Source organism: Anopheles cruzii, chromosome 3 (assembly GCF_943734635.1).
Source record: "Anopheles cruzii chromosome 3, idAnoCruzAS_RS32_06, whole genome shotgun sequence".
In the NCBI taxonomy this organism is placed as follows: domain Eukaryota; kingdom Metazoa; phylum Arthropoda; class Insecta; order Diptera; family Culicidae; genus Anopheles; species Anopheles cruzii.
In genome coordinates, this window is record NC_069145.1 from 15,350,717 (window position 1) to 15,372,126 (window position 21,410).

Below are 21,410 nucleotides of genomic sequence, written 5' to 3' on the forward strand. Positions count from 1 at the left end.
CCCACGCGATTGTGTGTTGTTATCATCGCCGCCATTATTGAACCAGTTGGACGTACGGCGGCAACGACGAGGACGTTTCACTGTCACAGGACACAGGACGAGCAGGATCACCTCCGGAGCCGACTCGGTCTCGGCTGCTGCCGCGATTGAGTCACACGCAAACCCATTTTCCTTGCGAAATTGTGCAACCATCTTCCCTGTGTCGACGCAATGGTGTGTTAGTGTCAGTGTTTTGTGTGCGTTCTTTTTCTTTCTGCGTCCCACAAACCCGCAATTGCCAAAAGTAGCCCACAGTAACTCCCCGCTAAGAGTTTGGCTCTCAAAATCAATTCCTTCAAAGCAGACCCCCGGCCCGCAAAGTCCGCGAGGAGACGTCGAGGGCCGTTTTGCAGTCGGGCCGCCAGCCAGCCAGGTTTCATCACGCGCGTCAGCCCCATTTTCTGCGAACGACCGACTACGTCAGCCGTGTGCGCCTGGCGATGGTCGCAGCACGCAACGATCCAACAACGTTCCGACGAACCGTTGGCGACAACTGGGCCGGTTCCGGACCGATGGCTTTTTAAACTGCCGCCAACCGCAAACCCAGTCTCCCACTTGCCGGGCGTTCGTGTCTCCTTCCAGCTTTCTCCAGTGCACTCCGGTGTCGGGTTGCCGTGATTTGCGTGTTTGTGCAGAGGAGTAATGAGCCGTGCGGGAGTCGTACCCGCGGGGTGCGCCTTCGAGTTCTAATCGAGCCAAATCAAGTGGCAAGTGGCACGGCACGAACATTCGCTAAAGCGCACCGCACACTGCTCGCTGGAGCGAACAGTGTACGGCGCCCAATGGTCCAATGGTAATGGTTTAGTGCATCTGTGGTCAGAAGTTGGGCCCGGAAGTCTACCGATTATTATTTGCACGATAAATGCGGGGACCCTGCGGCTTTTTGGGCGAACCCTGCGACGGCCTGGGCAAAGGGGAAACAGCTGGTTCACCCGGTGGGGCTCGGCGCACCAACACGAACCTGCGCCAGAGTGTGGCCACGGCCACGCTCGTGTGGCGAACGGATCGAAGACACTGAATCATAGAACCAGCGCCCCGGCAGTGACGCCATTCGGGATAAAAAATTTAAACTCTGTTAACACCGAGCGCCCGAAGCCGGAGGGCGAGGCCACCAATATTTTATAACCGACCGGCCGCCGTTCAGTGAACGTTTGTTCGCGTCTGTGTGTGTGTGTGTGTGTGTTGTAAAAAATAATAACATACCCGAAAAACACGGATTGATATTGAGTGACACGTAAAGAAAATTATTTATCATTTGAAGCCCGGCGGTCCGGCGGACCGGTGGAACTACGGGCGGACGGGTGAGCGGACGAACATGAAACCCGTGGTTATGTAAAGCCGATTGGCAGCTGCAGCCCGGTTCGAAGATCGGGTCGGGAAAAGAACGGGCTATCCCACGGATATCGGTCGTACCGCCGCCGGTCAGGCGGCTGATTTGCGAACTCCAAGACGCCGCACACTCGCGGGGACACGTGTAGTGCAAAACGGAAGCACTGCAAAGTGAGTGAAATCAACACACGGAAACCATCGAGTCCGTGTCGCGTCATCGTGGTCGTGTGGCCGTACGTCGGAAGAGGAACTGCGAAAAGGACTCGCAGCTCGCACGGGCTGGAGGTGCCGGACCCATCCGACCCCCCGCAGTAGTATTGTTTCGGGTTCTTCGGGTGTTGTGCTTTTCCAGTGCCAAGGATTGCCGCACCGCACCGCACCGTTGGGCACCCGAAGGCCACCACCGCAGTGGAACATCCTTCGCGTGGAACGATCGAAAAGGCGTATGACATGTGAGAAGGCCCGACCGACCAGGCGGCCAGCAATCATAAATCAGCCCCAGCTCACTCGCTCTCTCTCGCGCGCACCGCCCGGTCAGGAGGGCGCTATAAACACGCCACCCCCCCGTACGCAGCGCAGGACCACAAAGGAAGGCCGCGAGTTCTGCGGGCGGCCGGGCAGTCGTGTGTGTGTGTGTGCCACCTGCAGCCTGTGAGTAAAACAGTCAAGTCAAATCGAAACTTGGCGGCTGCTTCGGATTCGATCGCGGCGATAGGTGCAGGGCAGGAAGCGCCCTCCCGCTATGGATGCTCCGTAGGAGCGTGGAACCACACACCGCCGCACTAGCCGTACCACGTGCCGTTCCGAGCAGACTGTGGCCGCCAGATATACCTCAGGTTCTAGAACTGCTAGCTGAGCAGAAAGAGAGAGAGAGAGAGTGCGAACGATTGGCGCCAGAGCTGCCGCTTCCCCGCCGGTTTTGTTGTTGTTCTTTCCCCGGAGCACACCCTGGACGACCCGGACCGGTGCTAGTCGCCTCCGCTGCCAGTAGCTATGGATGAGGAAATCGTTCCTCGTACGTTCCGCGAAAAGGCCCTGTTCTACACCACCGCCTTCTTCATCCTGCTCGGCACGTTCAGCCTGTTCGCCTTCCTGTTCCTGGTGCCGTTCGTGATCGAGCCGGCCTTCCAGACGATTTTCATGCAGTTCGATGAGTCACCGGCACTGTGCGTGACCGCCTATAATGAGCACCTGTACGGTGCGAAGAACTGCTCCTGGGCGTCGTGCCGCGAGGGCTGCACGAAGGATATCTACGAGTGCCAGCAGATACGGGTCAACTACAAGACGGCCGCCCAGCTAGCGGCCGCCGCGGCCAAGGAAGCGGCCGACGGTGCCGACGGTGGCAGCACCACTCAGCCGCCCGACCTACCTACGACGGTGGCGTCGACACCGGTGCCGGCGACGACGACGTCGGTCGGCGCCGCTCGACCAACCACTGTTTCGACGCGGACGCGGACAACTTCTACGACACAAAAAACCATTGGTGATAGTAGCATTAGTAGCAGGGGGGCGAATAGTGGGGATAGTGTAGCTAGTAGTTCCAATAGCGTAGGCAAGAGGCCGATCGGCACGACCGATGGCAGCAGCCGGTACGGCAGGTCGCTGGCGCGCTTCGAGCGAGCGATTCGGACCGACTACGACTACAGCGACATGCTGGTGGAGAACAGCAATGGGATGAACGGGTTCGGCGATGCCCGGAACGGGTTCAAGAGTCCGCTGCCGGACGACGAGAACCCGTTCCTCGAGTACCCGGAGGAGATGACCGGGCTGATGGGGAACAACTCCGAGTGGTACTTCGTCGGCGCCCGGCTCTACCCGAACGTGAAGGGGTGCGGCTACCCGCCGATGCTGAACTGCACCATCTGGACCAAGAAGTACTGGACGATCGGCACGAACTTCACCTGCTACTACTCGCGCGTCGACCCGGAGCTGGTGATCAGCGACCTGGACATGTGGCAGAACACGCTCAACCTGGTGTACGCGATGGCCATCCCGATACCGTCGTTCATTATCTCCGTGATCTACCTGGCGTTCGCGTACTTCGTCATCTTCGCCGAGGACGAGGAGGCCGCCCTGCTCGACAAGAACGGCGAGGAGGACGCCACCGAGGACGACCTGCCGGACACGGACGAGGGCAACGACAACAAGATCAACAACGAGAACGAGGTCGAGGTGACGGCGAACCACATCAACGAAAAGCAGCAGCAGCAGGGCTCGACCGACGGGGACAATGTAAATACGACGACGACCACTCCGATCCAACCGAATCTCCCGAACGGCACGGTAAACTCGATCAACAACACCAACACGACCGCCACCACCAACACGAACGGGTCGTCCAAGCCCATCACACCGAGCTCGGACGTGAACTCCTTCGGCCACCAGCTGAAGGTGAAGATGGCGGACGAAATGTCGCGCGAAAGCATCGACGGCGGCCTGCTCTCCAACTCGGCTTCACTGCAAGGGTTAGTACCGTTAATTCTACGCTGACAATGCCCGCTGTGCCCAATTTGGGTGGCCCCCGAAACCACAACGTCTCAATCGTTAACCAGCGGACGTGGCGAATTGGGGGGTTAAAAGCTTTGCAGTTGATTTGCAGTCCCATCCAAAACCTCTGCCGGCTTTGGCGTGGCCTGTCAGGACGAATTTCGAACCGTCGGTCGGTTGCCCTGCCGAGCGATCGAATCGTTCGCGCTCACGGGCTGCCAACAGTCAGCTGTTTTATGGTGCATAATTGCGATATCTCACCCCCCGCGTTGACGTGTCTGCCTGTTCCAGGGCTTGCCGGGGCTCGAATGGCGTGTCACCGCGTGTCGGTAAGGCAAATACGGAAGCAATGGACAGCCAGAGGCCAAATGAGCGGTCGCCAAGGCGTCAGCTCCGAGCGAATATCGATTGGCCTGGGTCGGCTGGTGCCATACGCTGGTTCTAGACTGGCGCCGGCTCGAGTTAACCGCCGTTGTCGCCGACGCCGTGCTGGGACTCGTGTCGTGTCCTGATTACGTTGCGGGCGCCCCGTCACAGTGGCTGGCCTGTGCATTATGATTGCATCGGGCGTGTCAACGGTGTGTGCGCCTGCTGGGCCGGATCAGAAAGCAATTTGGAGTTGTAATTTAATTTTTGGCGCCAAAATTCAATGAAACCCGATAATTTGGTTGTATCACGACACTTCGGTAGGGCAAGCGGCCCGAGTAGCTGACCGGAATAGCTGAACGGCTGAATTGGGCCGTAGCCAAGACTTGCGGCGGCCTATCCGTCGAGCCTCCGATGCTGCATAATGTCAAAAGTGCAGCCAACTGGCCGGGCCTGGTGTATCAGTGTGGATCGGGCCAGATTGGTCCCGATCCGGGCTCTTTTAATGAAATTCATTTCATCGATACGTATGTAACGACGACACGTCGCCAGTGCTCAGGGACCCACCGGGGAATGGACTGAACTTAAACGTTCAAATGCGATTAATGCAACACCACCTGACTGATTCGTATCTGAAAGAAGGAAACTATCCAAGTCCTGGTGAAGTGTCTTGCTTGATAGACACAAAGGATGCCCTCAATGGGTTTGTCTAATAAACTAACTCTTCTGCCTCTTCTTTCTCTCTCTCTGGTTCACAGAAACTTGAGCAAGACGATGACGACCAGTATCTCGACTCCGCCTGGTCCGATAGCCGCAGTCTGAAACGTCAAGTGCACGGTCTGGAAAACGTTAAGTTTAAATTTACTAAGTAAGAACTTGCTTATCTTATGACTGTTATAACTGGGCTGGCGGAAAGGTGAATATAATTTAGCGAGAAACAATAGCAACTATAGTCTGTTTGAATCGCGAATTTCTGCGCGCAGCCGATGCAATGCCGCTAAACTTTTATCACACAGTCCCTACAGATAAGACGGAGTAGCTGTAAATCGCTCTAGGGTCGTACGCATTGCCGAAGCTAAATTGGAAGGATAACATTTACCATGCACAAAAGCAGACGCTACACTCTCAAGCAAGCTTAAGCAAACTAATAGTCTCTATACAGTGTAACGATGGTCCTGCCGGAAGCGCGAAAACGGATACATGAAAGGCTCAAACTGCGAACTGCATTAACATGTGACCCACCAAACCCATACAGTAACGCTGAGCGAGTTTAACCGGCACATGCGGCTGTGCGGAACGCTACACGGGACTCGCCCGTTGATTGCTACGGAACCCAAAAGTGGTTACTAAATTATTCTCTAGAAAACTGAGCCAAAACAACACAACTTTTGCCACGTTCCAGCCGGGAATGAGTAATGAGCGCACAGCACACACACCACACCTTGGCGGGAGCGTCCAGTGGGTAAGATGTCTCCTGTTATTTTCGTTTGCCTATGGTCAACGCGTAGTTTACTAAAGATGTGATGGAACCAATCGAACTTTTGTGGCGACGGCCGTCTGACGACTTCTGTGGAAAAGGTTAGTAAGGATTGTGAGCCGTAGGAACCGGAAGGATGGCTTTCGGGGGTAGCTGAGAGAGTAGTGGAGGCAGAGTATTTTATTGCAATCGCCCGGTTGAAGCATAGTTTGAAAATTCCGAAAAGAAAACCAAACTTGAACTGTTGATAGATTTTTATCGAACTAGACTAAGAAGCAGCCACTCATCAGATACTAGAGGCATACTGAGGTAGAATAGAGAAACTATAGCTGAAATTGGTAGCGCAACGCGGAGTAGCTGGCACACTGGCCCAAACACGCAGCAACTGCGCCATCTGTCTTACGCTGAGCCGAGGTTTTGTAAAGTGCCGCGGGCTTTGGGATCTTGCTTCACGATCTTTGTTTCGTAGACTAGGAAATGAATCAATAACTAAAAGCAAACTAAATTCAAACACGTTAAACACGGTTCGCGGCCATCTGCGCGGGTCAGTTTTAGCTTTGCACAGAATGTTTGTTTAGTAAGCGTGTGAGCGAGCGAAGAGAACCCAAACCTTTTAACGAGCAATAACTGGTTGAATCATTTGCTGTTCTGTGATTTTTGTACTTTTCCTTTTTTCTGCCTACAAATGGCCGTTCAAGAGACGATGCAAAATAGGATGCGCACCAGACGTTGCGCATTAAATGCAGGGTTGTTTCGGCCAGTCGTCTGTAAGGACGCCCATGCGTTGGGGTAACACGGTATTGGCCGCACGCGACACCACGGCTCGAAATATATCTGACTTTGGAAGGCCATAGGTCATTGACGTAAACATAGTTTTGGTACTGTAAAGCTTTATTTTTCTAACATTTATGCACAGTCAAAATATACATTTGATTGAGTTGGTCGTGAAGTGGACACGTTGGTTGAAGTGCAAAGCATGACTCAACTGGCCTGGCATAGGTTTTGCTATCATCTTCGGTGTCATTGCTGCTCATCACTCAGGTCAGAGGGTATCGAGATGTTACTGTGTCATTCATATTGTTCGCTGTGTGATGTAAACCCAGAAAATACATTTACCCAAAGTTTCTTCACCCGATCACTCATAATCACTTTTCTGTTTTCAATCTGGAGAACAGAGGCAAAACTTTCGACATTTATTCCGCCTTCGTTAATACTATATCCTCACGCTGTGTGAAGGACGCTGTAAAAAAAGAATGCAGATGAATCAATCAATCAAATTAAGTAAACATAAAAAAACGCAAACAAAAGCAAAACGGAGCAACAAAAGAGCACATAAAAATAGTTATAAATTTTCAAAATTTTAGAGCGTACTAAAAAGCGAATAACGGAGAACAAAAGAGTGAAACGAGTGGTGCAAAGAGGTAAACTTATTAAGCTACTTTGATCTCTTGAGAGTGTTTAAAATCGTAAAAGCTTTGCTAGTTTGAAAGCTTCATCCACATGAAAAAAAATGCTAGAATTAATAAAATTATTCATATAAAACATCATTAAACTAAATGGCGACGGCTCGCGCCTTCGTAATGCAAACGAGCGCAAAGGAGACACAAATTCTGCTAAGTTCTTTACAAACAGCTTTTTAACAGAGGTCGTAAAATTGTACCCGTAACTAGTCTAATTTCGAAGGTTTACTTTTATTAACGTTTTATTAATGTACTAACAACGCGCCAGGAACGGAAAATTTGCGTCACACACTGTTTCTTCGGAGGGTGTTTTTTGGCCATCCCTGAGCGAACGCAACCCGCGCGGCTTCGGCAGTTTTGTGACTTGGTTTCCGGTCACCCCGAAGCAACTGTTGTACAGTAGACGACACTGAGGAGAGCTCTACACTGAAACTACCACCGTCCGTTCCAAAGAATTCTTGTCCATTTCTGCGGTAGCTTAAGCTAAACCGTATTCATTGCGTTCGCCGATACCGGGCAAAAGCACACTAGTCAGTAACGTAACGCAAAACGTAAACCAGAACGCACACTCAGTTGGTATTTAATCATGTTTGTACATAATTGCGAGATCATACAAACGATACCATAGCAGCAAAACGATTGCAATTCTTAGAACAAAATAATACAAAGACACAAAAGCGATTTAAACCAAAAAAAAAAACAATGGAAACTATAGCAGCGTATACATTATTAGAGTGCTCCAAACGCAATCCACTTTTTTCCGGTGTGTTTCACTGTAACGGTTTTCGGTTTTTTACGTAGGAAGAAAAACTGCTTTTGCTGCCAAGAGCTTCTGGTCGGGAGGATTTGGCAATTCTCAGAAGGAATGGACTGGCAACGGAGCGGGCGCACCAAGCTCCGCGTGAAAATGCTCAGAAAGAAAAGTGTAGCAGGTTTCTGCCGCTGCCGCTGGTATAAAGTGGGAGCATACGTTTTAGATTGAGTCTTAAAACCTATATTTCCAAAGATCTGTAATGCCTTGTGATTGCCATTTAATTTAAGAGTGATAACCAGGAATGCGAAAACCAAACCGGCATGAGTAATAACTATTGAAAATAAATAAAATGTGAAAGCTTTAAATGCCTGTCTTAATTGTGCGTGTGGTTTGAATTCATTTGGTCTTCCGTTTGCTTCACATGATGACACGCACAGGTACTGTGGATGCTCTCCTGTTGCTTTTGCATTGTTCATTCGGTAGGTCGGTGGGGTACAAGATTAATCTATTTGCACAGTTCCTACAAAATCTCTTCTTTTTATCCCCAAAAATTATCCATTCCATTGATCCATCCAATAGTTTATTGAATACAAAAATACACCCAGAATGCAAATATAGAGACTGAACCTTTTCTTCGCTAAAGTGATGGCATGGAAAAGTGTTGTATTTTCGCTGATTCCGAGTTTTTTTTTTTATAAAACAGGAAAAACACCGAAAAGCTTTGTCGAAGTTGACGCTGCCTCTTCAAGGGTTTACACGGTGTTCCGAAAGCTCACCAGCTGTCAAAGGGCAGATGTTATGACGTTTCTCTGTTTTCTTTTGAGTGCGTAGTCAAGTTTGTAAAACCGCCGTGAGCAGTGAGCGGTGCATTATTGTGTCATCTTCTTGCTAATAAAGGCAAAGGGAAAACATTACGTTACATCGCCAACACGCACGGCGCCGCTCGAAAAGAAGATAAGCGGACCGTGCCCAGTTTCGCATACCACGGACCCGTGAATCATAGGAGGTGGCTTCGAAAGGGCTTCGCGCTCGGGAGCAGTGTGCTATGGAATGTATAACGTGCACTGATTGACCGACGTCAGAACGCACCGTGGCAACCGAACGACGATGGATTCTCGAAAGGATATCTACAACCTGTGGGTGCAGTACACGACAAAAGTAAGCCACCGTACCTGCCCGACCGTGCCCGTGTGTCGTGTGTTCACGTTTCTCACGACAATGCACTAATGACGTCCTCTCCGGATGGGGGTACTTTTCCAGAACGAAGAAACCTACTTCCGACAGTTCATAGCAGGCTTCGTGAGCATTTGGCACTCTCAGTTACGGCTCGACTTTGAAAATGCACCCCGTTGGGATGAGGTGGCCCCGGATTTGGGGCCCCACTTGAGCCGCCTGCCGGACGAGCTACTGCCAGCGATCGAGAAGTTCCTCATAATCGCTCGCGATTGTTGTGAAAATGTAAGTAAACATTGCATAACGGGGGAAAAATGAGAAGAGATAACACATGGACCATACGCACCGTGCTGTTGTTGTTGACATCGGTTTTGGGGGTGTCGTGTCCGGATCGTTGTTTTGTCAACATGAGTCAGAAGTGTGTTTTCTTCTTCACACTCTACCAATGCCATTCCAGGCTGCGACCGATAAAAGCATCGATAACGAGGGCATGAAGGAAAATGTGCTGCTCGTGCAATGCCTGACGGTGATATGTCGTCATTTTGAAAATATCGATTCGGTCATCCGTTCAAGCTACATTTCCAGTTGCATTGCGATTTCGAATTTCATCATCAACAGGGTAAGTGCAAGGGCATCGCAAACTTGGATGTGTCTGAAATAACGATCGTACTGTTTTAGCTTATCGAAAAACGGTCCACGGATGAGCTCATCGACGAACTGTTTGTGAAAAGTGTGTCGCAACTGTTGGAAGTTCTGTACGATCCGTATCTGACATGGAGAAGCTATCTGCGTGGGCATCACGCCGACTATTCGTGCCTCGGCTACAAGATAGCTCCGATGCATCCAGAAATTGTGCCATTCATATACGATTGCTTCCAGAGCGGTAAAACTACCAAGAACAAGAAGATTGCTAAAGATTTAGTCCATATTCTCGGGGCGGTCATTGCAGGATCTCAGGTTAGTGTTGCTGTTTCAATTCTAACGGGTCTACTTTGATGTTTCTTTTCGTTTAAACGTGCTTTTAAGTTTTCCGCAAATACTCCTGTCCCTGTTGAGGCGGATTCTCTGTCCGTTTGGTGGTTGGATTTTCCCTATCAACGTTACTATCCGTTCGAACTACTTTTCGATTTTATCTCTTCCCGTTCTCTAACTGTTCCACGTTCCAGGCAGCTTTAGTTAATGTACCGCTGCCCAGTGTCAATTCGTACTCTTTAAATAATCCGGATGGTGAAGGAAATAAACAAGCCGCGGTGAGTTTGGGTATTATATGTTTGTCGCTAATTTGCATGCTGTTGGTTGTCGCTTTTTGGTTGCCAAACCTCAATTTGTTGTGAAAAACGTTTTTGGTTTTCTGTTGGTGTGATTTAATCGAGGTGGCTAACTTTTCAGCCAAAAACTGTCACTAATTTTGCTAGAGTTTAAAAATTAACGATTAATGCTTGATATCAGCCACAATCACGGCAAGGAGGTCATGTCGTGTGCAAAAACTTATAATGTGTGTTAACTTCTGTCCTCAGCACAATGGACTGCGTGCCATTAGTCCTGCCACAGTTACCATTATCATAGATGTTGTATCAAAATGGGAAAGCGAAGCTGAGCTGCGGCGGTTGATGCTTCACTGTTTCGCTCTCATGGCGGTGATTCTACAGAAATCTAGTCCGGAACAGGTAACGCAGTGCAAGCGCTGGAACCACAGCCACTATTTACATTTACTAATCCCTTTTACCTTTACTTGTAGCGCCAAATTGATTTGTTAACCATATTCCAACTGTACATAGGATCCATACGTGAACTGTTAACGACGGAGCACTTTCTATCCAAGTGTTCGTCAACGGAAAGCTTCGAAGTGTCGCACGAGAATGACAACTACATCGACGTTGGGGCACTCTGCGCATCGATCGCTACGATCGAGGAGTTTATCCCGGAACACGCTAATAAGCTGATTTTGTGCAATGCATTGTTTGAGGCAAAGTTTCTATCAAACCTGGTACAAATTCCCGAACAAACGAAGGTAAAATGGTCATCGCTAGTCCCAGTGATATACTACTACAGGAAAATCCCTTTTTTTCTCTGTCGGTTTGCAGAAGTGGATAATGGATCATCAAGTGATGGGGACGGTGTTGGTGAAAACACTGCAGAAGCTTTGCTATCACTCCGAAAAGATGCAATACAATCTTATGCACACCAACAGTATTAACGTACTGTTTGACGGACTGAAAGCTTACGGGAAACCGTCGAAGGGTCTCATCAATGAATGTTTGGGCTTCGCGTTCGACGACGCCGACAGCCGGCATGTGAATGTGTCCGTCGTCACGAAACTGATCGAATGGATGCCATTTATGGGGGAAAACGAACAGGATGTTCTTAGCGAGGTGCTGCTGAAGAAATGTTCCGGAACAATGCAAAGGTACGGTTCCAAGGGAACGCATATACACTGGATACTGCCCTGATCGCTGCCCTTTGTCAATTGTGTCCTTTCACAGCAAGCAGCACGTGTGTGGTGAAAAAACAATTAAACGGATAGTACACGTGTGCCTGTCGGATGGGAATCGGCTGTCGTCGAAATGCACCATTAATCTGCTAAAACTCATCGAAGAACTGGCCAAGTATAGCATCTGGCCGACGGAAGTTAACAGTCTGTTCAGACTGCTCCGCAGTGAGACCCAGTTCGAGCACCGTAAGCAGCTGCTCGAAACGATTCTTCGGGTGGCCCAGTACCGCACCACGCTGGGTGTTGCGCCGGACAATTTTCTCGACATTCAAACAAACACCAGCGGGATCACCATACCGGAGATTCGCAAATGGGACACCACGCACGGGTTCGTGTTTCACGCGTGGCTACGGTTGGACGAGGAGCCTTCGATGGCGCAAAACTATCGCCGGCAGCTGTTCAGTTTGTCCACCACGTACGGTACGGGGTACGAATTTTTCATTCAGAAAAGTGGCAACTTTGTGGTGAGCGTCATAACGAAGAAGGAGTTCTTTACCGCCACAGCACAATCTCCGCAGTTGCTCGATGGCCGTTGGCACTCGATAACCGTGAGTGTTGTCCCGCCGAAGCGGCTCTTCTCGTACCATCAGATCAACGTGTACATCGATTCGATGCAGAAGCTAGGCTCGACGATGAAGTACGCCTCGTTTTCCGAGGCATTTCACTACTGTTCGATCGGTGCGCCGTACAATAATTTCAGGAAAGTGTCCCACACCTCCCATCAGTCAAACTCGGCCCGAATGAGCCCCGTACCGGATGCTTCGCCGAGCGGCGAAAGGGAAGAGAAAAGCAAGTCGGGCCTGTTCCCAAACATTATCGAACGGGCATTTTTCCCCGGACTGGTGTCGCAGGTGCCGAACTATTTCACCCTTCCGAGCAAGTCCACCACGTCGCTGGACCCGAGCGTTAAATCGTACCCGATCGGTATGCAGGACTTGGTGTTCGGCGAAGCGGTATGTTTGAAGGGCCAGCTCGGTGCCGTTCTGTTGGCCGACACGAACGTCAATCTGAAGAGCTTGTTCGAGGTCGGACCGAACGTGGCCAACGTGCTGGCGTCTGACATCATCGAGTCGTTCGACATGGCATCAAAGTTTGTGTTCTGTTTTGCACCGAGCGCATGTTACGATGGCTTGTGCTTGGATCTTGCTCCCGGGAACCAGTACAACGGTCATCTGGTCGCAAACGTAGCCCAAACGCTTTCGATTCAGAACGCACTGAACGGGATTGGTGGGATGGTGGCACTGCTTCCGATCCTGGACCACATCACGCAGCTTCCGGCATCGGAAATACCGGCCGCGAACGAGCTTATATCGCTCAGCCCCGTAGAGTCGCCGCTGAAGGAGGAACGCTTTGGCGACTGGGAGATGTTGCAGCTCAATTCGCTGACCGAAGCGAAGATAATACAGAACCCGATTGCATGCTTTCTGTGTTTGGTGCGCAATTTTATCAACGGAAGCGACGCGAATAAGGAGAGTATGCTGAAGAACGATGTCATTGCCATCACGAGCGCGCTGTTGCAAAAGTGCCACGAGCTGCTGTTTGACGTGAACGTGCTGATGGCGGTGCAGTTGCTAATTGAATCGATACAGAATGAAATGCCGTCCGGAAACATGGAGCTCCTGCACGTGCTGCACCGCGATTTGGTGTTCAACTTTCGCATCTGGTCCAAGGCCCAGTTTCAGATCGTCATCGGCCACATACAGTACATCAGCACGATCATCAAGGACGATCGGAAGTACTTTCGCCGCAATTTCGGTATTCAGTATTTGCTGGACGTGATACACGAGCACTTCACGAACAACACGAACCTCACGCCACAGGACGCGAAGATGGTGCGCGAGTCGCTTCTGCGAATCATCAAGTATTACATCCAGAAGGAGGTGAACATCAAGGAGGTAGGGCCCAGTTCCGCTTGTACGATACGCGTCTCTAAAAAATGGTTTCTTTTTCGCAGATATCAACGCTGCTCACTTTTCTGACCACCTTGAAACACGAAACTGCGGTCGGTGAGATCATCGACATGCTGTTGCTGCTGATCGAGGGAAAGCACGTGAAGGATCAAATCTTCCTGCTGATGTACGAACCACACATGGCCGAGGCCATGTACACACTGTTTATTGACCGTTCGTTTGGAAGTGAAGTGCACCTGAAGCTCATTAAATTCATCGGCGGCATGCTGAACACCAAGCGCATCTCTAGCAAACACAAGGCCGCGCTGCGGCTCTATGAACCATCGATCGAATGCCACAGTTTGTATCCGGGGCTTTTTTCGTTCATGATACCGTTCGTGCTGGAACCAAGCGTAATGTTGGGTTTGTTGGATCTTAACTTGGCGTCCGATTCCGAGATGGGTTACGCCGGTGCGCTGTGCTTGATCTATCACGCCAATTTGTCCAGCCTGGCCCTAAAACTCGAGATCGCCCGGCGGCTGATGACGAGCACCTTCACGAAACCGAAAGCACCGCAAATGATTGCGAAACAAGTAGGCTGGCAAGAGTCCATCGCAAGGTTGCTGATCAAGAAGCCGGTGGAAAATCGGACGGGTGGCGAAGTGGAAAAGGAGAAGGACAATATTTTGACCGACATGGACGAGGTCGTCAAGCGGGAAAGTGAAACGACGGTGGCCAGTGGCGATGATTTGATTGTGTTCGACGATGAAACACTGGAACTGCACGTACACGATGCGAACAAACACCTGAACTCGTTCATGTCCGAAGCAGCGACGGTGATTGAGCACGAAATTAAGGAGCTGGCGGACACGGTGCAAGAAGCGGTCGTTGACAATATAGCCTCCTCCATTACATCCGTATACTCGGTGCTGCGACAGAAAACATCGGACATACAGGACACGATCGGTTCGCTGACGCTCAGCTTCGAAGATGGTGCTGCAGGACGAAAGAAAAAATCGTCCCTCAGCAGCAGCAGCGAAGAGAATGGGTCTTTCGATGAGTCCGGATCGCTAGCCGGTACCGCTTCGATGGGAAAAGAGGATCTTCAGTCGACCAAAAGCGTAGACGAACTGGACTGCAGTACGGGCAACAGTGCGGAATCGCCGAGCGCAAAATATGACGAGAATAATGACGAAGAAAATCTGGTGTGTCTTGTGTCGAACAGCCTCTTTACGATTTTGTGGCGTGGTGTGGAAAACACGAACGACTCTTGGCAAGAACGTGGCCAGGTGATGGCTTGTATTAACCTGATCGCGCTCAACAATGAGCTCTACTGTTCGCACCTTAGCCTGCGGCTGCGCATCCTGGAGATGGGCGTTCAGGCGGCACTGATCGATTTGGCGGAAAATGCACAGCTTGCGTTGACCCATCAGCAAAATGCGGCACAGTTACTGCGCCTGGCGTACGACCTGGTGGTGCTGGATCCGAACGAGGACAGTTCGAAAAAGTGTTCCGTGAAGCTGCTGGACGGTGTGCTCTCGTTGCTGGACATACTGATGGTGTTTCAGCAGAGCAGCAGTGACGATTGGTCAGAAATGTCGCACCTATGCTTGGGGCTGCTACTTAAGTGCTCGCACAACGTCAATTCCGACATTGTCGCCATGGCAACGGCCAAACTACATGCTCTGCTGCAGAACCGCATCAACCAAGATCCGGCCGAGATCGGGTACCTGATGTACAGCCTCAACCAGGCCATCTGTAAGGCGAACGACGAGGACAACGCGGAGCAGTATTCGTTCCTCATTCCGGTCATGAAGGCACTGCTGGAAAAGTCTCGCACCGTGCTGGGTCTGGCGACGCATACGCCTGACCTACCGGCCACCTCATCGGGGCCGATCTTCTTCCAAGACTTCCAAGGGTACTGCACCAGTCGCCAGTGGACAGCGTTTATCGATAAAAAGGTAGGAAAAGCTTCACCATTCTCTCTTGTTGGTTGATTTTGGGCCCATAGCGTGTTTGTTGTTATTTTCTTTGAACCAATCGCCGTTCAATTACTGTCGCCGTACTCTGAGCATCTTTATTGTGATTGTTGGCTTAGCTTAAAAACAGTCTAATAAATAATATTCTCACCCTACACTACACTACAAACGTAAAAGAACGCAACGAAACACAACTTATACACGCTACTGCTACCACCTCGAATAGCACTGGTAAAGGGAGTGTGGTCACCACTGAGTTAGTTACCGCGCGGAGCTTCCGATGTGGTCTCCGACAGGTCTTTCTTCTTCCGGGTGGCTCTCTGACGGGTTCCGATGTCGCTTATATCGTCGTAGCTCTCTTCTTCATCATCCTCGTCCAGCATCGTGTAGTCTAGGCTGGTTGCACTCCGATAGTGTGGCATGTCTCGTCTTCTCGTCGGTCGTACCTCGGGCGTGTGCCCACCCGAACCGTTCGCCTGACTCGATCCGGCGTAGTAACTTTTCGAGTTTGATTTCTGAATCGATAGAATACTCAGATCGTCACTTCCGGGAGGCTTTGACAGCCGATGGCCCTGATTGAAGGGATTGCTTTGGAAGTAGTTGTGTAGGTCAGAGTTTTTTGCATCATACTCGATCGATTTGGACGCCGTGACCGACGGTGAGCTCGGTACCCGGTGGCTGGTGTGATCTCCACGGCCTCCGATCTTCACGGTTGCTTTATTTTGAGACGAAAGCAGTACAAAGTTTGACGTTTGATGATCATCTTCGGTTCGCGGCAACGTGACTCCGGCCGGCTTGGAGTGTTTGACCTGTTTCTTCGGTTCGAACTCAAGAAACTCATCCGCATCTATGGCCACCTGATGAAAATCGGAGCTGGATCCGAACGCATCCCGCAGGTCATCGGTATCGAGATTGTGCGCATTGCTCGGACCCGGCACTTTCGGTTTCTTCTTTCGGCGACTCCTAATCGGGCGCTTGGACCCGTCGGCCGAGAACTTCTCATCCGATGCACCATCCTGACCACCGAACGGTGGCAGCGATTGACTTTTGATGGGCACCTTCTGCGTTTCGGAGCCACCGTCGTAGTACGAATTGAACGACGTAAACGGATCGTTGTCGCCAATGGTTGGGAACGCGTTGATGGCCGGCTTGTTTGGATTGGTTTTGGTCGGGGTGTGGAACTGCTCCTGGTCGTAACGCGTCGGCAGGCTGGGTATGTATTCTTCGCTAGCCCCGCTCGTGCTGTGTGAGGTGGTGTGCGTGGAGCTAACGCCACCACTATTGTGGTTTGGTCTCCTGTAGTCGAAGTCATTCGAGGGTTCAAACAGGTTCGACTTCGAGTTGGGCTTTGCTACTTCGTACGACGTGAGGGGCGTTTTGTAGGGGTCTTTCTTGTACGTCTCCAGTGGCAACGGATGCTTAGACCCGCCATCACCGAAGGAAGAAAAGTCCGAGTGGAAGCTGCCTTTACTTCCGCTTCCAGATGGTGTGGTGTAGGTATTGATGGCCGTGGAGTCCGCAAAGTGAGGATACTTGCCGCTGGAATGCTGCGAGTAGCTGTGAGAGTACCCACCGCCGACACTGGCATGTTTGTTTGCACCTCCCGGAAATCCGTCAAAGCCATTGGATGAATCCAAAAACGAAGGCACTTTCGATTCGAACACATTGGGGCCATTACCGAAACTGCTTTTCGATAGGCCAGCTTCAAAAATAGCACTTTCGTAGCTGGGCTTTCCGAAGGACGACGACCCATGGTAGCTAGGTTTTCCGAACGATGATCCTTCGTAGCTGGGCTTCCCGAACGAAGATCCTTCGTAGCTTGGCTTCCCGAACGAAGATCCTTCGTAGCTTGGCTTCCCGAACGAGGATCCTTCGTAGCTGGGCTTGCCGAAGGACGATCCCTCGTAGCTGGTAATCGACTGGCCGTACGCGAACGGTGGTGAACCGAACGTTGGCGACGGGTGTATCGATGATCCGTAGTTTGGCGGCGGTTCCCCAAACGACCCGTGGTGATCGTTGAAGGAACTGTCGAAGCCGGAACTGAACGGATCTTCAATGCTTTGCGGTGCGTAGTGGGACAGTGGGGGGTAGTTTACGTTCGGCGGTCCATACTTGACACGCGGCTTCGATCCCGGCCTCCGCCGTGGTCGCGGTTTGCGTCCTCTCGGCGGAGGTGGTGGCGGAGGCAATTTTGGGCGCCGTTTGATGACGCGATGAATTTCAATTTCGTGGCGTTTCTGGCGATGCAACGGTACGGCCGTGGGATCGACTGGTTCGACCGACGTCTCGATAGCATCGCCTTCAACCGCTTTACGCTGTACGTCTTCCGCTATCACGACCGCTACAAAAAGCTGGAAAAGAGATTGAAAGGAGATGAAGATGATGTTGGTGAAGGAAGGAACAACTACATTTTGAAGATCAATCTGCGATCGTAATCGATTACCAAAAAGGTGCGTGAATAGAAACGGCGTACACGGTAGGTACGCCCTAGACCTTCGGTGTCAGGAATTCTGCCTTTATTAGCAGGTACAACAAATTGTTGTCATCTATTGCGAAAGCTGTCCGCTGCTCCGACAAAACGGATGCTACTAATTGGTTCGCCGAACAATCCATCGTAACGTGTCGAAGAGAGAAGCACTACCTTCTTCGCGAACGGTCGGGGCTAAAACAAAACGTGAGCGCGCCCAGTGTCCCCCGAAGGCCACGTGCAGTTTTAGCGCAAAGAAAAAGGGGTTTTTTCAAGCCGGTTTTACATGCAAACCCGCAGCAGCAGCAGCATTAGTCAGCGTGAGGGCCGCCTCATCAAAGAGCCTTCCCTCCGAGAACGTTCGGTCACACCCAATCGGCGCCGATCGAATGACCGAGAAAAACCGGAGACCGCTTAACGCACCTTTCGCGCCGGGTCAGGCCGTGCCGTGCGTGCACGAGAATGCACCGCCGCCGCCGCCGACGAGGGCACCGGCGGTGAATGCGTTTCGCGGTGCATTGTGCTTGGCCAACCTCAGCCCAGCCAGCAGTTTGGCACTTGGCAGCCGCTCGCCGCAGCACGTTGGAAACATAAATTATCGGCGATCTGGTTGGGGTCTCGGTAAGGTGACCTGTGGCGTCTCGCAGTTGACGCGGTCGACGTTTGTCGTCTAGCCTATTCCTTTCGGCCGCGGCCCTAGCCACGGCCCCGGCTTCGAAGGAGGCCACCACTCGTGGTTCGTCCCGTGAGGTGTACGCCCTGGTGGCGTGTCTGCTGGGTGACTGTACCTTTCGAGGGTGTCCGGCCCGACCACTGACCGGGGTGCTGCAAAGTGGGTTTATGGTGGAGTCTGTACATTTCCACGCCAGCGCCTTTTCACGCGGGTTGTTCGTCGGTCAGTGGTGCAGCAGCAGCAGTTGGACAAGTTTTTCTTTCCAGGCCTGAAGGAAAACAGGTTTCAGCGACCGTTGACTGGATGAAAATGACCATTTCGACTTTCGATTTCCACCACGATTTGCGACAGCGATACCACCGAAGTGAAGACGTCGGGCCGGGTCGGGCCAATAATTGTGCATAGAAATCGGCATACGATAAGCCAGGATATGCAGCTCTGGCCACCGTCGGTCATTAACAATATCTTTGAAACCACATTGTAATGCACCGTGACCATTTTTCTAGCCCCCCAACACACAGCATAAATAATGCGGTATATGTCCCGTACGGGTGGCGGTCAATCGATCGAATACCATCGAGCTATCGCTTGGGGGACGATTAAGTTTCTCCGATATTCTCTCCGTGGCCGTAAGGAGGGAGTGTTTTGGACGAGCGCGTGCGTCCGACAGGCAGGCAGCATAAATAAACATAACCATGCGTAAATGGAAAATCACAGAACCGCAGTACGGCTTTCGGTTTCAGGTTTTTCCTTTTTGCGGCTGTGTAACCCTTATTGTTCGTTCCTGCTGACCGGTACGATCTGTAAGGTGATACCGGTCAGTGGTCCAATAATGTATTTATTCATTTCACGCGCGGCCCGTGCGTTCATGAGGCGAGAAATTAATGTGAAATGCGATCTTCAACGCAAAATGCAACACGCCGGCAGAGCATTAACATTGGTGGTGCGAAGGAGAAAGCGACACCGACTCCGGAACCGTAATGCTCCAAAAAGACCGATCGTTTCAAAGTTCACGTACTTGTGTTGTTGTTTTTCCCATGCTGTCGCAGTTCAAACATTAACAGCATAATGAGAAACAAATGGCTGCGGCCCCTGAGCTTTATTTATGTGTCCAAGTTATGTAAATAGCCCAAAAAAACATGGATTAACCTGTCTGGGTCAGTGCTATAAACGGATTTACTAATTTGTTTGTTATGCGCCCCGGTTGAGGAGTTGTTACGTTGAAAGAGTTGCCAAAGATTCTCGGGTGCTTTAATAGGTCCTCTCGTGTGCCATTAATAAAGCGAAGAGGAAGTGCCAAGTCGTGATAGGAGAAACTGGCAGCCAGGATTATGTAAAATTTCTGCGCCGGGTTGTATAGGGTTGCGCCCTTTAAAACGAACGCTAAGCGGCATCGTGGGCCAGCAGCATACTGTCCGGCAATGTAACTGATGGCACACCGTAACCGTGGCTTTCGGTGATTCATAGCCGATGAGGACATTGAATCTTATTGTGCCCATTGTTTGGTAATACTTTCGAGTAACGGCTCCCTCGGATGATTAGGAACAGCGTCTTCTCGGTGTCGGATTCTTGCATCTTAATTTTCCGAAAGACGTTATGTTTCGCGAACCATTATAAAATACTCCTTATGTTCGTAATCCTCTCTCTGAGTTTGATTGGTTCTTGGAGTATCAATTTAGTTTAATCCTGGATTCTTCGGGACATTGAAATAAATTGGCTCGAAAACTAGAAAACTGCATAGCTACGAGCCATCACCGCTGTCTACGTTAATGTGGCGTCTATTTTAATAATATCCCTCTCTATCTCTCTGAAACACTTTCGCCATCGTCTGCATAATTGGCGCAATTACGAGCAAAAGGTGCATAAAATTAGCTATCAACTAATGGGCGCCTGATTTGCGTCGATATCAGTGCGCTCCTGCCTGTCTTCCGGTTGCGGGCGCTTCTCCATTTCACACATGGTTGAAAACAACGCACAATGGCCGATTTTTTGCACGACGAGCAAAACAATGGTACTTTGAACCCGGGCCGGAACTGAAACTTTCGTCCGTTAACATGGGAAGATCCGAACATATGCTGTGCCTGCCGCCTATTTGCTTTAGTTTATTACTGGCGTCCCGCAATTTTCCGACGCATGTGAAATGTATGTTTTATTGCCTTCGTGCAGCACGCGATCATCACGCGAAGATTGAGACAGTCCAAACCGTGAGGCGCCGGCCCCGGTCACAATAAAGATGAGAAATTGGTGCTCATTTTTGTTGTCCGGTGTTGTAGGCCGAACGCCAAAAGTAACACTGTTTCCGCTGCTGTTGCTGCTGCTGCGGAATTTTACGACTTTATGGTCCATTTCGAGACGCACACAGAAACGCGCACTTCGTCAAGGGTTGAGAAGTGCAATTAAGCTGAAACCTTAAAACCTACATCGGCCGGTAGTAAAATCCTGATTGTACCGCGATCGGAGTGCATTATTGGTTCCGTTTTCATTGATCCGACGGTCCACCCGGTCGTGTTCCGATTTCGGTGTCAATATTTACCAGCAAGAGTAGCTGCTGCCAACAGGAGGCCGCCATCGTTTTCACGTTTGTCACGCCCAGATGGATGTTAGAACTTTGCACCGGACACTCGACAATTGATCACTTCTTTCCAACCGTGACTGCAAATCAGGTCCAAATCCGCTGCCTGTTCACGTTTAAGAATTTGCAAGATCACTTCAGTTTCACATTGAGCACAACCATTCAAAAGGCGTCCGTTTACACTCAAACATTCACTCAAACATTCAGCTTCTGTACCACCAATATTTGTTCAATATCTCGTCACCTACGCACGG

At 50.7% G+C, this 21,410-nt stretch overlaps 2 protein-coding genes across 3 annotated transcripts in view; both read left to right on the forward strand.

Annotated features, from left to right (window-relative positions):
• LOC128274554 (cilia- and flagella-associated protein 298) overlaps positions 1-5,093 on the forward strand; it is a 17,315-nt gene extending 12,222 nt beyond the window's left edge. Inside the window, exon 4 of the mRNA XM_053012785.1 lies at positions 4,980-5,093. Coding sequence (XP_052868745.1) covers positions 4,980-5,093 — 114 coding nt within the window. The remainder of the gene's footprint in view (positions 1-4,979) is intronic.
• Positions 5,094-9,019: 3,926 nt separating this feature from the next.
• LOC128271248 (neurobeachin-like protein 1) overlaps positions 9,020-21,410 on the forward strand; it is a 41,172-nt gene continuing 28,781 nt past the window's right edge. Inside the window, exons 1-10 of one of the 2 annotated variants that reach the window (XM_053008693.1) lie at positions 9,020-9,070; positions 9,173-9,370; positions 9,543-9,710; positions 9,764-10,042; positions 10,252-10,332; positions 10,603-10,752; positions 10,824-11,096; positions 11,170-11,492; positions 11,569-13,471; positions 13,531-15,426. In XM_053008693.1, coding sequence (XP_052864653.1) covers positions 9,020-9,070; positions 9,173-9,370; positions 9,543-9,710; positions 9,764-10,042; positions 10,252-10,332; positions 10,603-10,752; positions 10,824-11,096; positions 11,170-11,492; positions 11,569-13,471; positions 13,531-15,426 — 5,322 coding nt within the window. Of the gene's footprint in view, positions 9,071-9,172; positions 9,371-9,542; positions 9,711-9,763; positions 10,043-10,251; positions 10,336-10,602; positions 10,753-10,823; positions 11,097-11,169; positions 11,493-11,568; positions 13,472-13,530; positions 15,427-21,410 lie in introns of both variants that reach the window. The other variant, XM_053008694.1, reaches the window with a different exon arrangement.